Below are 16,367 nucleotides of genomic sequence, written 5' to 3'. Positions count from 1 at the left end.
TCAAGAGCTATGGAAGTTTCTTTATTGATTGCTTGATGTGTAACAATAATCGGCATCTTTTTCACACATTACAAAAAATTATACTTGGCTCAGTATGCAATCTTTTAAGCATAGCCATATTATTTAACAGAAGAAAGGGGGGGGAACCCAACTATTCTACCCAATACAGCATTTACAAATGCATAAAACATGCCACTTTGGCTTTTGTATTGACTAGGTTTAAAAAAAAAAAAAATCTCTTTTTAACATAAATAAGTTAGTATAATTTTTCAGTGTCTTTACAGAGTTATGTACACAGGTACGCTTCAAATGGTTTTGTTTCATACACATACACAGGCAATGCAGAAATACTGTTTAAAGATGTAGTATCCATTTCACTTATCCCACCAGTGTGCTTTCCCTACACACTTTCCTGTCAAAACACCACTTTCCTTTGGGTAAATTAACAAACAGAATGAGAAGCTTAAAATTAAAAATTATTTCATTTTTTTTAGGTGAAGTTACTTACAGATTTCTAAAAATATTTAGAGATTTAGGATTATTTTGACTGTCCGCATAGCACAAAGTGAAAAGGAAATTAAGAAAAACGTTTAACAAATTTAAAAAAGTGTAGATGGATCAATTCTGATCATTCAGGACATTTCCCCTACATCCCAGATTTTTGTCCAGAATTACCTGGAGTGATTACCTAACTGCCGAATAATTAACTGGTAAATTCCAATTCTAAGGGGGGAGAGGGGACGCTGAGAGTGGCAGTTTTTTATTGTTCTTTTAAAAAAGCCATTTACGGCTACACAACGGAATCATCAGAGCTCCCAAATGAAAATAAGTTTCATGTAAAAATAAATAGCAATTATTTGTAGCCAGTGTTCAAATTTTGATGATTTTAAAAATGAAGTGCCAGTTCTCACTGAAAGGGACATTACATCTTTAACGTAAATAATTCCAATCCTTCCCCAAAATTGCTTCTCTTCATGCAAGTCAAATATTTTTTTTTCTTCTTGCTATAAATTGAAGCAAGCTCTTCAAACCTCCCCTGCCAATTCCTTGCCCCCACCCTACCCTCCCTTCCCCAAAGTTTATGTGCTACATAAAAGATAAAAACTATATACACAGGTAGTACAATGAAGCAAATAAGGAAAAACCTAATTGCACAATGCTACATCCAATGCTTTTAGAGGCAGATCATTTAAGAGTGCCTAAAATTTTAGTGTTATTGTGTTGTTGCTTTTCAGTGCTTATACAAGATGTCCATTCCATGGAGTCCGCAATATGTATTTAAAACTTTTCACTTAAATCTTCCTTGCTTCATCAAGCAGTGATGTTTATCTGATAAACAAGGAAACATATCCTTAATTCTGCAAAAAGAAAGAAGAAGAAAGAATTAGGTGGAAATACTAGAATAATATTATGAATAAAGTACAGGAATTATTTTGTCACTATCTTATTAGAAATTCCTGACAGACAAGGGCAAAAAAGTCTGTACCAAAAGTTGATGATTATAATAATCTACACCCAACATTCCCTTAACTGGATTTTTACTCTCCTCTGCGTGGGGTACTTCTGACTAGAGCAGTGGGTTCTTAACAGTGGGCAATTCTGTCCCCAGGGGACATTTGGCAGTGTTTGGAGACAATTTTGGTTGTCACAACTGGGGAGGGGGAGATGCTACTGGCATCCAGTGGGCAGAGGTCAGGGATGCTGCCAAAAATTCTACAATGCAGAGGACAGCTCCCACAACAAAGAATTATCCGGCCCAATATGTCAGTAGTGCAGAGGCTGAGAAACTCTGGTCTAGAGAATCTGGGTCAAAGATAATGAGAAAGAAAGTAGGAAAATTAACAAATTATATAACACTTAAGAGTAGCAAAATTTTCTAAATTTGAAAAACTAAATATAATTTATAAAGGCCCTTCAAATGAAAATTCAATCAGTATCTTTTTTAAAAACTCAGGAACAAATAAATATTCTCTTATTTACAGACAGAATATACACATACATGCTTTTGAACAGACCTTACTACTACTCCTAGGATTCTTTAAATTGGCAACATTTACTAACGAATGTCTCTCTGCATGTCAGAATGTGGTCAGAATTCAGTAGTTCTGATTCACAGCGGCTCATGTAATGAGCAAAGCCACAAGTCACAAACCAAAAAGAGCTGTATGTGTTAAGGTTGCTTCAAGAAAAATTTTCCTACTTCATACAGAACTGTATATAATAGAGAGATTTTATAGTGCCATTTTGTATAAGCTCTAAAAATATATACATGTGTGGAAAAGTCATACATATGACATTATAATGTTTTAAAAACACAACAAACCTGAACCCCGCTTTAATCCTTGTGGGAATTTATTTTAAAAATTTTATAAACTAGGATTTAAAAAGTTAATATCAACATCTACTATGATCTTTTTAAATGCTAGGCTTTAAGTGTGCTTTTTGGAGGAAAAAAAAAAGGGTTAACAGTCCTCGTTTTTAAGAAGCCTGTAAACTACTAGAATACATGCAGTTTGATTATCAGGCACAGCCAATCCACTTGAGTGCTAAAGTATTCAAATTAGCTATACATGGTGATCAAATTTTAGTAAATGGAAAAATCTCCACTTCTCTTGTGCCTGGTAGACCTACCCTTGGCAAGCCCTGATCTGTACTACCCATTTCCCCTACAAATATCTACATTGTCCTGTTATAGCATGATTAGCATACACATGCTGACGTGTTCCTGGATTGCTTACCCTGGCAGAGTTCATTTAACTTCTGCTTTGCAACTTTGGTGTTACCAGAATTCTACAGGAACTTTAGTATTTTTGAGCTTTCACTAGGGATTTTTTTTTAAAAATATGCAGGCTCCTTCTCTCCCCCAAATTTATCAGAAACCAGATAATGATAAGTGATAGTCTATGAAAACAGTAAAAAGAAAAGAACACAACATTCCACCCTATTCACATTTCTAATCACTTGATTAACCAAATGTGAGCTTTTTGTACCTAACTTCCCCCCTCAAATTTGAAAGCCAATCATTGAATGTATGGCCTCAAAATCTGTTAGTGACTCAACCTGAACCTCTGGGAAATGAGTCCTCATGAAGTGGGACTGAGGCTTACCCCAGTTCTCACTCAGATGAGGAAAGAACCTATTGTTCCCAGCATGTTTTGGTGGGACTCACAAGGAAATAACCTTCCTACTCATGGGGTCTTGGCTACAAGTACTTGCCTAGCACACTTGTTCTAGCTGTATAGTGTGTTAAGGGAAAATTATCTCAGGACGTAGATTTTGAAGAATTACAGTATTCCCACAGTGATTCCCCACGTTTCCCCATTCCTACTTTTTTGACCTCACAAAATAAAAACAAACACCCACGAGCTCCTTATCTGCCAGCAACCAGGAAGATCAGGTATCTTGGGGTTTTCTGACCCACAGGGTTCCTGCAGCCCCATTCGGGTGTCAGTTGTTTGCTCTTAGTAATCAACCCACCAAGCGGTTTATGTTTGACGTCTTCTGAGGCTCGGCTTCTTGGGCGTCTGCTCCACTGAGCCTGCGTTTGGGGACCCTTCTGAAACATTTTCTTCTGTTCTGTTGGCTCTTTTGTTTTGAGTAGAAGAATCTAAGGACAAGGGGAAATTCCAAAAAAAAAAAAAAAAAAGCACACACACAATCTTTATTAGAAAAAACAATGGCTCAGACAAGTTGACCCCATAGTCAGGGAATGAAAAACCCACTACCTCCACCCACAATCCTGGATCCTTCATCACAGTGCCCTTTAAGTGCACAAAATCAGATTGTTTTCACGTAACAAAAAGTGTATTCTACGCCCCAAATCGCTCTCTCCACAGGGTAGAGGAAGGCCGTTGATAAACATCTCAACATTGTCACATAACTAAGGCTGGAAAAGGAACTGCGATGTTTTAAGTTAGTGAAAATATCAGATATTACCCCATCGCTGGATTCTGGTTTAAAAAGCGTAAACAAACAAGCAGTCAGCAGGTAGCATTCACAGCCCAGGATTAATAAAGTTCGCTCCCAAAATCTAGATCAGAATACGGTACAAAGAGCTAAATTTAAGACCCTCAAGCAAGCAAAGCGCTGCCCCAGACAGGCATATACGTTTGAAAAGGTCATTACCGTCTGTTGCAGGTCTCTTCCGTATCCCAGGGCACTGCTCCGCTAACCCCGTCTGGCTGTCTGATGTTTCAGTCTTTTGGTCTACCAAATGTGTGTCCTCTGAGTTTGCCTGAGACCCTATTAAAGGCACCGCCTGACGGCTCCCGTTGACATCCTGGCTCTCTTGCGCCGGTACCTTGCATGCGCCTTTGGGGGGCCGCGGGGGTCTGTAGTAAAACTCGGGCAAGCTGCCCTTTTCCATCTCTTGCCACTCGTATTTCCCCTCCAGGGGCTTGTGATTCTGAAAATCAAAATTCCACTTGCGCTGGCTAGCCTCTTCCATGTCTCTGCAGTGCTTCTCCAAGTCCCGAGTTAACTCTTCGTGATTCACCGGGCCGAAGAGGTTTCTGCAGGCGGAGGGCTTAGGGTACTCCGCCTGTCTGGCGTCCATCCGCTCCAGGCTCGGGCTCCCGTTAGACACTCGCACGTTTGACATCTTCCTCTCGAGTCTTTACTACCGCCTCTCTGGCTCTCTCAAAAAACAAAACCGAACAAAACAAAACGCCCCGACCCAACCCAACCCCCTTTTAGAAGCTCTGCGACTGCCCTCGGAGCCAAGAGAAACAAACACCAACAAGTAAGTGCCCGAGCTTCAGGAGCGCGCTGGATCTGGGGGAGGGAGTAAGGGGAAGCCCCGGAGAGGCAGCCGAAAGTCTCCGCAGATCAAGTGTACCGGCGAGCGGGAGGGCGGGGAGGGGAGGGGAGGAGGAAGGAGGAGGGGGCGGAAAGGCCAGGCCAAGTCCCGGCTGCCGCTAGCCCGCGGGTCCCGCGAACCCAGCCGCTCTCCAAACCTTGCCGGCGTCAGAGTCGCGGAGCGGAGAGAAAGTGGGGAGAAGGGAAAGGGAGAAAAACACCCTGAAAAGGCGAGCCCCCTTTTTTTAGTTGCCCAATATGGCGGTGGAAGGGAGGCTGACGAAGAAGAAAATGATTGACACCGCAAGTCTATTTAAACAGAGGAGGAGATCCATTGGTTGCGGCGCCGGGAGCCGCCCAGCTGAGGCTGGCGAGCGCGGCCTTAAGGTGGCCCCGGCGCGGTTCCGCCGCCTCTCCGCCTTCCAGAGCGCGCCGACTCCGAGAGCGCAAGGAGGAGATTGGCTGGTCCCGTGATTGCTGGAGGTGTACTGCTGCCAGCAAACCTGCTCTGGCTGGCCTCGGAGAAATTAAAAATAAGACAAACAAACTAGCCAAACGGCCGGGAAGCTGGGGAGGGGCCTCTGCGGCGGGGCAGGCGGGGCCATGGGTACTGGTCCCCGCGCTGCGCTGGCTGGCCCGCCCGCTCGTTAGCCCAGACCTCCAGCTCCTGGCCGGTGAAACGAAGGGGCTGGACCAGATGATCTGTAATGTTGCTCTCCTCTCAACGTTTTGAGCCTCGGTGGCGATCTTGTTTTCCCTGCACTCGCCGAGCCGGAGGCGCGGGGGAGTGGAGGGCGGAGGCAGATGGTGCGAGCTGAGGCTTCTTCTGGGCTCGAGGCAGTGGCCCCCACCTCGTGCTCTGCGGAGGAGGTCAGGAAACCTTTGCCGAGGGCCAGGACCACCCCCCTCCCCGCGCACCCCATCCCTGCCTCCATGTCAGAGTGCCACAGGGGGTGGGCAACGGTTAGCTCAGGCTTAACCCAGAAGTTAAGGGGAAAAGCCAGGGCTAATGTCTTTCTATAAGGTAGCCAGGCGCAGCCTTCATACTGTGTTCTGAACCCAAGCTCTCACGCATTGGAAAAGAATCTAAAGATCAAAAGCTCGACTGCTTGCCCAAGTCCCTTAAACTTTGTAGCCGTTTCAGATACATTTAGTTTTGAAAACCGAGGTTACACCCTTGGCCCAGGTTCTTGCTTCCCCAGTACACTTAAGGCCACTGACATTGACTGCGTGTGGGAACTCGCCTCCTTCTCTTTATACTTTTCAATTCTTTCACGGGTTGTAGTAGTTTCCTCTACCTGAGTCCAGTCGCCAAAGGCAACAGCTCCTTCCTTCCTCCACCTTTCTCTCCCACCGGCTTCCTGCTCCAACACACCCAAACTACGTTCAGATGCAACTGGCTGCTTTCAGAGGACTGCAAGCTGTTGAAAGGTGAAAATATTTCCCCTAAGAATCAAAGTCTATGTTATGAAATGATTTATAAAACCACCACAACCATGTCCTCATGCCTGACGTGATTAGGTCATTTCTCCTCTCCGCTCTGCAAATTGAAACATATCAGTCAGTTTGGTCTTCAGCTCGGTGGTGGAAGTTAAAACTGGGTGGGCAGGGTTGTCATAGCTCAGTGGGTCTTTAACTGCCTTCCCAGTCCCACTCCCAATACACATAATCTTCCTTGGACCAAAGTAAATAAATTTTACTGGAAATTAACCTCCATTTCTAACACAGGGCCGCTATGAATCGGAATCACTCCACAGCAGTGGGTTTTTGGTTTGGTTCCAACATTGCACAGCAGCAATGTGTTCTCATGCACCTATGCTATCGATGAGTTTGATTTTTAACTTGCTTTCACAACCACGTCTTATTTGTCCTCTGTATACACTCTGGAATGTTAGTGTGGGGAGGGTCCCTGGGGACCCTGTGGTTCAACCTTCTCGTTTTACCACTGAGAAAATTGAGGCTCAGAAAAGTTTCCTGTCCAGGGACACACATTCAGTTGGTAGCAGAGCCAGGACTAGACACAGGTCTCCTATCTCACAATCTGATTCGTTTTCTGTTCCTTTCCTTCCTGATGGAAACCCTGGTGGTGTAGTGGTTAAGAGCTATGGCTGCTAACCAAAAGGTTAGTAGTTCAAATCTACCAGGCACTCCTTGGAAACTCTATGGGGCAGTTCTACTCTGTCCTATATGGTTGCTGAGTCAGAATAGACTCGGTGGCAGTGGGTTTTCCTTCCTGATGGTTCCAACTGGTTCAAGTTTTTGTCTGGATTAGCTTGTGCTACAGGCCTTCCTTTCCTACTCGTGGTTCAAAACGGCTCCTTCCCAGGCCCGGGACTGCTTGCAGATGTTTCCTTGACGTGGTCTGTGGTCACTGATATTTAAATGTTGCCATTACTGGCCTTTAATATCACTATCAACTAGTTCAACTAAACGCAGATTCCAAAAGGACAGAGGTGGCACCCAGGGAGCAGTGAGGGAATACAGTGTACAGAATGGTTTCAAAGTCAGGGCTTGCTACCTGGCTGACAGAAAAGAGTTCACCTAGGATCAAAGCAGGAGGTCTCATCCTCTTTAATTGTCTACGTTTAATGCCCCACTAAGTTGTTAGGTTAGGAAGGGGGGCAGGAAAGTTAAGATAGATTTCACGACCTTAATTTATATCCTAGCCCTGAAATAAGGTGTTTTTGCCCAAATTCTTAAATCTCTGCTAGACTACAGAGGAATTTTATATTATGTATGCGTATATGTGAATAATAACTACAAACTACTACATACATGAATGGAGAAATTCTAGAGTACTAGCTTGTCACAGAAGTTTAATTTTATAATGGGATTAACATTTTGTATAAAAGTAGAAAATGAATACTTCTATCCCCTACACACTGAATCTTCAGTTACTATGTGGGAGCACCATTTTGTTGCTTTGTTACTCTTGAGAAATAAACGAGCCACGGTGAAGCCACCTTAAGAAGTCTGGCTGCCAGCAGAAGGGCTGTGCTTACATGACCTTGCTATGATCTAAAGTGTTTTGTTTACAGTCAAGGCACCGGAGATCTGTACAGCAAATAATGAGAAGGCAGGCGTCTGCTGTAGTATCAGCGAAGCGTGAAAAAAATACTATGGAGTCCCCGAGGGAAGAGAGAACGTGGAGATCAGAGCGCCATGCTCCTGTGGAAAGTAGGTGGCTGCAGAAGAGTAAGCCAGGGAGAAATTTTTCAGATAAACAGTGCAAAGGCGGAGCCTGAGTAAAAAAGAGTTCCACTCACACTGCTCAGAAATGGGCTCTGCTTCCCCAAGACCCAGGATCTAGTCGTGTGTGGTGTTTTTGTTGTTGTTTTCACTTCTGGTGGTTTCCTAGTTAGAGCTGAGAAGTCTCACATAGCCAAGGCCAGATGTCTGTCTTTCATGTTCTGAGGAGTGAGGCAAAGACCAAAATAACTTAAAACACCTGTGAGTAGACAAGTGTCAAAATGAGGTGGTGGGGCTGTGTTAGCCCTGCTCCCAGATGGAGCCCTCTCACGAGGAAATTACGTAGCCCCAAATATTTCTCTGATGGTGCATGTTTCCTTGCCCGGTTGCCCCTTCCACCATAAATACATAATTTTAATCCTTCCTCAAGGATGTTTATAATGAGGTAGCTTTCACTCAATATCACCATTCCCTGTCTTTTTTTTTTTTTTTGCCATATTTGTAAAGAATTTGGAAATTTCACAGTCATCTGTATCTTAAATCTTTTAAATCAATTTAACAAATATTTATGGAAAACTTTTTATTAATTTGTTCGTTCTTTCTTTCAACAAATATTTTTTGAATGCCTACCCAGCCAGGCATTATCCTAGGCTCTGGGGATACAGAAGTGAACAAATAAAAACTAGAATGTAGCTTATGTCCTAGTGAGGAGAGAGGAGACAGAAAATAAATGCAACAAATGAGTAAAATATGCACTAGGAAGAAAGTGACGAGTCCTGTGGAGAAACACTGATCAAGGGAAAGGGAAAGCCAGGTGTGTGAAGGTCACAGTGTGAAGAGTGGTCAGGGAAGGCCTCACCCAGAGAGTGGCCTTTGAGAGAACCTTGAAGGACATGAGAAAGTGAACCATGCAGACATCTGGGGAAAGAATGTCCCAATAAAGAGAACAGCAAATGCCAAGGCTCTGAAGTGGCTCTTGCCTGGTGTGTTCAAAGAACAATAAGGAGGCCCATATAGTGGAGAGTGCTGAGCAAGGGGAGAGTGGTAACAGGAACAACAGATCACATCGGACCATGTAGGCCTCTGTAGGCTCTTTATCATTCACTCAGTGATATGAGACGCCATTGACACATAAGGAGGTTTTGAGCAGTGGAATGATGTGATCTTAGCATGTGTAAACCATCTTCCATGGCATTATTCTCAGCAGCCTGAGGAGTGAAGAGGTCACCAAGTCACAATCCCTGCATTTAGGGAATGTACACCTTAGTTGGGGAGGCCACCATGTGTACAAAAACTACAGAGATAGAAAGCAATAAATGAAAGAACATGGTGCTGTGGAGTACAAGGCGGGGAGAAAGAAGAAGGGTTCATGGAGGAGATGATACATGAATGAGCAGACTGTAGAGAAGATTGTAAGGGTCTTTGTGATCTGAGGTCATTGTGGGACTCAGGGGAGGCATGCTTTTTCCTGAGGCCGGATGGAAGTCATCACCAGGTGGACGATCCCTAGAAGTAGGAGGGAACTTTTGACTCCTCCACAGCAGTTCTTCTGCAAAATGCCTGAGTGCAGACACAAGCGCACTGGGTCTCTGTGGACCTCCTGTTGGGAGACAAGTCTCTCAAGGTCCCAGATGGCCAGAACTAGAAGAGACTGGATAGGTCATCCACCAGCAGCTGTCAGGCAGTCCCAGGGAATTCACACCGTAGTTCAGGATGTGCTGTCTGCTTTAGGGAAGCAGGGCCTGGCTGTGTGGCTGGACCCAGACCACTCCGATGTCTCCTAAGTGAAAAACAAGGAAACTTAATAAATATAGTTATAAAATTGTGATTCAAAAAAAAGATGATAATTATAAGGGTGTACTGGCAGGCGGCGTGATGGGGGGATGGCCGTGGATGACGTTATCCTAAAAAATCTGGGTTTTGTTTAGTAAGCAATGAGAAACTGGGCTTTTGGTGAAGAGAATGACATGATGATTGTCTAAACCTATAGGTTTGGATTCATGAGACGGGATGGTCTGCAGAAGGTGGGGCTGAGGGTGATCTGAGAGACAGTGTCTAGGGACAGAGCTAAGTGAAAAGCTGGACAGAGGGTCCCATTATGGTGGGAGCTGAGGGAGATGGGTGAAGAACAGGTATGAGGCAAGAGGGTAGAAATATAATCTGTAACACCAGGATGAGAAAGTTTGGAACTGAAAGTAGGAGGCAGTCTGGGGGAATCTCCTGAGCTGCAAAGGTACAGCTGCAGATGCCTTTTTTTTTTTTTCACAGCCTTACCTTTAGGGTAACTGATAAGGGGCCCAAGCTGTCTTGAACAACAAAATCTTTGTGTTTGAAAGTGGCATCAAACAGGAGAGTAAAGGATGGGTGTGATGAACCTTGAGAGACTGACACAGATAGGTGATTTTGGAGGCTGTTGTAGTTGTGAAGCAAGACAGGATAGATGTGTTTTGAAGAGACAGCCAACAGAATTTGCTGAAGGATTGGTGTGAGAGAGAAGAGTGCACAATGACTCCAAGGCTTATTGGCCTAAGCAACTGAAGAAATGTTTGATGGTTATTGTTATGTGTCAACTTGGCTAGGCCACGATTCTCAGTGATTTGGCAGACATTATGTAATCATCCTCCATTTTATGACCTGATGTGAACAGCCAGTCAGTTGGAAGGGGAGTTTCTTTGGGGGTGTGGCCTGCATCTAATATATATATATATATATATATATATATATATATATATATATATATATATATATGGATGTTCTGGCAAAGCTCCCCCTCCCCCTCCCCCTTCCCCTTCCCCTCCCTTTCCCTCCTGCATCCTCTGACCTACAGTTCTTGGAATGTGAGAAGCCTCCAGCCTGCTGTCTGACTTGCAGATTTTGGGTTCTTTAGCACCCCACCCCCAACCATTTGTGTCAGGATAAGCCTCCAGCCTGCTGCTTGACCCAGGATTTGGGACTTGTCAGCCTCCATAATTGTGTGAGCCATTTCCTTGAAACAAATCTCTCTGTATATTTTATGTATATATGCTTAACTGGTTTTGCTCCTCTAGAGAACACAGCCTAAAATGTGGGCCATTTACCGAAATGTAGTTGGTTGAGGGATGAACAAAGTTTGCTTTGGACATGTTAAGTTTGAGATGGCCATGGACATCCAAATGGAGATGTTGAGTTAGCAGTTGGATATACGAGTCTGGAATTCAGGGGAGAGAAGCCTGTGCTGGAGATACAATTTTGAAATTTTCAGTATTTAGATGATATTAAAACCTCAGGTATGATCACTAAGGAAGTGAGTTTAGACATAGAAGAAAGGAGAAGAGGCCTGAGCAGTAAGCCTAAGGTTCTATGACCTTTAGAAGTCAAAAAGATGGGAAATATCCAGCAAAGGAGACTGGAAAGGGGCAGAGACCAAGTAAAGAAAGTATTTCAAGGAGGAGAGAGAGATCAAATGGTTCAAATGCTGCTGATAGGTCAAGTAAAATGAGGACTGAAAATTGACTGCTTTCCTTCAATATTTTTTCTGAACTGTCATAAAAATTGTCATGTAGACAAATTACTTTAAATTTCTTTGAAAGAAACCACTTTTGGAGAATGTGCTGGTGGGAGGGGTTACACTTCCTGATTAGTTTTGCCTGTGAGTCTCAGTTTCAGCTGACTAATCTTGGAGTCTTTGGGTGGCACAAATGGTTGAGCACTTGACTACTAACCGAAAAAAGGTTGGTAGTTTGAACCCACCCAAAGCCACCTAGGAAGAATGGCTTGGCAATCTGCTTCCAAAAGGTCACAGCCTAGAGTGCAGTTCTATTCTGCACACATGGGGTCAATGTGAGTCAGAATTAACTTGATAGCAAAGGTTTGGTTTCGGGTTTTTAATCTTCTTAGGAAATCATTGTAGAAAAGCATCTTCTGATCCCAGCATAATAGATTGCCTTTTTTTTTTTTTTTTTACCAAATAAACAGCGTAAGACTTTATTATGGATTTCTAGCATATTAAAAAGGGCAGTAAGTTGCATTTCTATTTATTCTTGGCAAAAAGCCTTCCCCTGCACTGTAATAATGGTATTCTTCTTCAAGCCTCAGTAATCTGCTTAGCATCTTCCTGTATTAGTGGACCAATTATATCTCCAGTGTCAAGAGTAGTCACAAATGCAATTCATTGCCTTTTTCCTTAACTCTGGATGAGATTTTCTGACCTAGAATGTTTTCTTCTCTTCTTTACTGAAGAAACAGAAACATCCAGGATAGTTAGGCCCTATGGCCACATGAGGACAGAAGAGGGTTAGTAATAGGATAGAATTCCCCTCACAGAGCATTCATGAAGCAGGAATGTCATTGACCTGCTGCACTGTTTAAGCAGCACAGGAGGGCAGCACAAGGCCGGAACTGTCAACCCTAATCCTGCAAATATTCCAAACCACAACCACAGCTGTAATCTACTTTTCTAAATGCATACACAAGAGCTTTAATCCCCATCACATTTAATTGAACTCTAAATTTGCACAGAGTCTACCTGTTAAATATTTTTAGGTAATTTTCATACAATATCCACATACTAAACTGAATTTTAACATTTATTTTAACATATCAGAGTGTTTTAGCAATTGTCTGATATAATCTAGATATTATAACTCTTCACAAGTGAGGAAGTAGAAGTGACTTGTTTATGGTCACACACAATTTGTTGCAAAGTCAAGATAACAACCTAAATCTAATCCTCTTCTACTAAACCCAGCTCTTTCAGAGAGACAGCTCCCATCCCACCCCACATCCAAATACATATACTGCCTCCCTGACATATTTGTCTTGACTTCAGATGTAAATCCACAGCCTTTAACCTTTTGTGTATCCTCCAATGAGGCCAATTTCAATCCTCTAAACAAAATAAATATAAAGTAGGTAGCACTAAGTAGTACACATGATTTCGCTAAAGATACCAGAGATAGCCCTCAGTGCATTCTCTTAGGGATGCTAGACGAGACAGTCATGGAGCCTATCAAGTCTACAGACCCTTCCAAGAGAAAGTGCCCCACTCTCAGGCCATGGCATGAGTTCCCAACTAAGAGCCATGGTTTGTGGTGGGGCCTGGTATAGGCAACTCTCCCTTAAAGAAGGAAGATGGTTATTATCTAAGCCGATCTTACACCCTCACTCAAGAAGTACAGTAAGAATCAAAAGATCAAAGAAGAAGACAGATGCAGAGAGAGGACATGGAGGGACCATTGGAATAACTACAAGCTAGAATGACGGGCCATTGACTTCCAAGTTAAAGGTGTCCAGAGCTCCTAACAGTCCAAACAAACCTTTAATTCCTGTGTATTTGTGAATAATGACCTTTTTGAGGCTCTGTAGTTTGGCTTCCCATGTTCGTAAGAACTTGGCAGTATAGCTAAGATTCCTGTCATGCATATGTGAAAAAACACATGCACACACTTCACATATTACTTGAAGTACAAATGAGACAGTTCCTTACAACCAAACAGACCTAAACCATAACCACCACCTACACATATGATCACAGGCGTAAGTTCAAATTATGTAGAAGTTACTCTCCATATCCAATATCAGCACACATTTAACACCGACCAAGCTCATATGGAATATGTGATAATAGTGACCTATAGGACAGAGTAGAGCTGCCCCATAGGGTTTCTAAGTAGCGCCTGGTGGATTCGAACTGCCAGCTTTTTGGTTAGCAGCCATAGCACTTAACCACTATACCACCAGGGTTTCCAATTTGACCGTAGGTGTACTTTATTCACTCAATATGTATCTATTGAGTACCTACAATGTAACAAGCATTATGCTGGGTGCTGGAGTCACAGAGACAAATAAGATAATGTCTCTGTATTTGAAGGGCTCCCAGCTCAGTGGGCAAGGTATAGGAACGTAATACAAGAATGGGAACAAATTATAGAAAATTTAAGGAAATGGAGCCCTGGCGGCACAGTGGTTAAGAGCTCCGCTGCAAACTGAAAGACTAGCAGTTCAAATCCACCAGCTGCTCCTGGAAACCCTAGGGGAATTTCTACTCTGTCCTGTAGGGTTGCTATGAGTCGGAATAGACTCTACGGCAATGGGTTTGGGTATACTGATTGCCTAAGGCAGATAAGTTTTTGCTCCTAAGTCATTCTGGTAAGGGTTTTCTAGACAAGTTCAGCTTATCAGTCAACATGATATTTGTGCCAGTATACTGTACACACAAGTTAAAAAAAAAAAAAAGAGAGAGAACAGAATTAAATCATCATTCTTCAGTGCCTTGATCACTGGGATATAGAATGGTGTAATTAGATGGCCTGGGCTAACAATTACTAAGTTTGTCATGACCATTATTTAACATGAATGCTGGCTTCGCAGGATTTTAAATGTGGTTATGATGTTTTAGACTTAAATGTTAGACATCCCTTAGTGATTTATTGTTCTGAGTGTTTATCACAATGGAGAAGTAAAGAAAACATAAGGAGTTTTAAAAAGAAGAGGAAAGGGAGAGGGTACTGAAGACAGGGAAAGAAGAGATCCAGAAAGCCGAAGGCTTTCAAAATATGATTCATCACAATATGAATCCAGATTTATCACAGATCTATATTCAGTATGAATTTAGTCAGTCACTTAAAAGCATTTTTTAGAAACCTACCAGTACATACTCTAAAATGTTTAGTCTGATTTTCTAATGCTATTCTATACAGAGAGTTCTGTTGTACTTGTATTCAGCACTAGAGATGTGAGTTAAATACCAACCCATACTGAAAATTTAAAAATATTCTATTATTTAAATTATTTTAGGACATAGTACTTCTGGGAAGAACTACAACCAGAATGCTTCTTAGAAGCAAGGATGGCAAGACTTTGTCCCGTGTATGTTGGACATGTTATCAGGAGGGACCAGACCCTGGAGAAGGACATCGTGCTCGGTAAAGTAGAGAGCCAGCGAAAAAGAGAAAGACCCTCAATGAGATGGATTGACACAGTGGCTGTAACAATAGGCTAAAGCATAGCAACGACTCTGAGGATGGTGTAGGACCAGGCAGTGTTTCGTTCTGTTGCACACAGGGTCGGTACGCGTCAGAACCAACTCTACAGTAGCTAACAACAACAGGATATGACACAATTAAATTCAACAAATATTTACGTGTGCCTAACTTGTATGAGAGGAGCCATAGTGGCGCAACAGTTAAGTGCTCAGCTACTAACCAAGAGGTTGGTGGTTCTAACACACCCAATCACTCTGTGGGAGAAAGACCTGGCAATCTGCTTCCGTAAAGATTATAGCCAAGAAAACCTAATGGGGCAGTTCTACTCTGTCACATGGGGTTGTTATGTGTCAGAGTCAACTCGATGGCACCTAACAACAAGTTATATGAAGGTCCCTGGGTGGCATAAGCAGTTTGCAATTGGCTGATAACCTGAAGGTTGGCAATTCAAATCCACCTGGTGGCACTGAGGAAGAAAGCTCTGATAATCTGCTGTCTTAAAGACTACAGCCAAGAAAACCCTGTGGAGCAGTTCTGCTCTGTAACACGTGGGGTTGCCAGCCATAAGTCAGAACTGAATTGAAGGCAACAGGTTTGGTTTTTGATTTTAACTTGTATGAACCATAATGCCAGGCATCAGAGGAATTTTGAAAAGTGAATAAAGCACCTGACAGGGAGCACAACAGAGAACTCCTGAGGGAGCAGGAGATCAGCGGGATGCAGACCCCAAATTCTCATAAAAAGACCATACTTAATGGTCTGACTGAGACTAGAGGAATCCTGGCGGCCATGGTCCCCAGACCTTCTGTCGGCACAGGACAGGAACTATCCCCGAAGACAACTCATCAGACATGAAAGGGACTGGACAGTGGGTAGGAGAGAGATGCTGATGAAGAGTGAGCTAATTATATCAGGTGGACACTTGAGAGTGTGTTGGCAGCTCTTGTCTGGAGGGGGGATGGGAGGATAGAGAGAGAGGGAAGCTGGCAAAATTGTCACGAAAGGAGAGACTGAAAGGGCTGACTCAAAAGGGGAAGAGCAGGTGGGAGTACGGAGTAAGATGTATGTAAACATGTATGTGACAGACTGATTGGATTTGTAAACGTTCACTTGAAGCTTAATAAAAGTTAATAAAAAAAAGTGAATAAAGCATAATCACTGTCTTCAATGGGGGAGCTTTAGTCTATATTTGAAAATTAAACAAAGACACAATAACATTAAAACGAGACCAAATATGTGTACTGTAGAAACCAAGAGAGACTTACATAAATGGAAAAATATACTATACTTGTGGACAGAAAGACTCAACATTGTGAACATATCAGTCTACCCAAAGTGATTTACAGATATAATGCAATCGCAATTCAAATACTAACAGCATTCTTTAACAAAATGCAAAAACTAATGACTAAATTTATA

The 16,367-nt window shown here is 42.8% G+C and overlaps 1 protein-coding gene and 1 long non-coding RNA gene across 2 annotated transcripts; one reads left to right on the top strand and one right to left on the bottom strand.

Annotated features, from left to right (window-relative positions):
* Nucleotides 1–4,897, bottom strand: CDKN1B (cyclin dependent kinase inhibitor 1B). Its single transcript, XM_049882514.1, has 3 exons — nt 4,126–4,897; nt 3,478–3,607; nt 1–1,358 (listed from the first exon to the last, which is right to left on the bottom strand). The coding sequence occupies exons 1-2, from the start codon at nt 4,598–4,600 to the stop codon at nt 3,486–3,488; spliced, it is 597 nt and encodes a 198-aa protein (XP_049738471.1). The 5' UTR covers nt 4,601–4,897; the 3' UTR covers nt 1–1,358; nt 3,478–3,485.
* Nucleotides 4,898–5,171: 274 nt separating this feature from the next.
* On the top strand, nt 5,172–16,093 carry LOC126075206 (uncharacterized). The gene is made up of 3 exons (XR_007517131.1): nt 5,172–6,228; nt 7,836–7,974; nt 14,761–16,093. It is a non-coding gene; the product is annotated as an uncharacterized LOC126075206 (long non-coding RNA).
* The last annotated feature ends 274 nt before the right edge of the window (nt 16,094–16,367 follow it).

The sequence above is a fragment of the Elephas maximus genome, chromosome 4 (genome assembly GCF_024166365.1).
Source record: "Elephas maximus indicus isolate mEleMax1 chromosome 4, mEleMax1 primary haplotype, whole genome shotgun sequence".
Taxonomy (NCBI): domain Eukaryota; kingdom Metazoa; phylum Chordata; class Mammalia; order Proboscidea; family Elephantidae; genus Elephas; species Elephas maximus.
This window is presented reverse-complemented; position numbering and strand designations above follow the sequence as displayed.

Coding starts and splice junctions, on each gene's coding strand:
- CDKN1B (XM_049882514.1), bottom strand. CDS start 4,600: ATGTCAAACGTGCGAGTGTCTAACGGGAGCCCGAGCCTGGAGCGGATG. Junction 3,608..4,125: donor GAAGAGACCTGCAACAGACG/GTAATGACCTTT, acceptor CCTTGTCCTTAG/ATTCTTCTACTCAAAACAAA.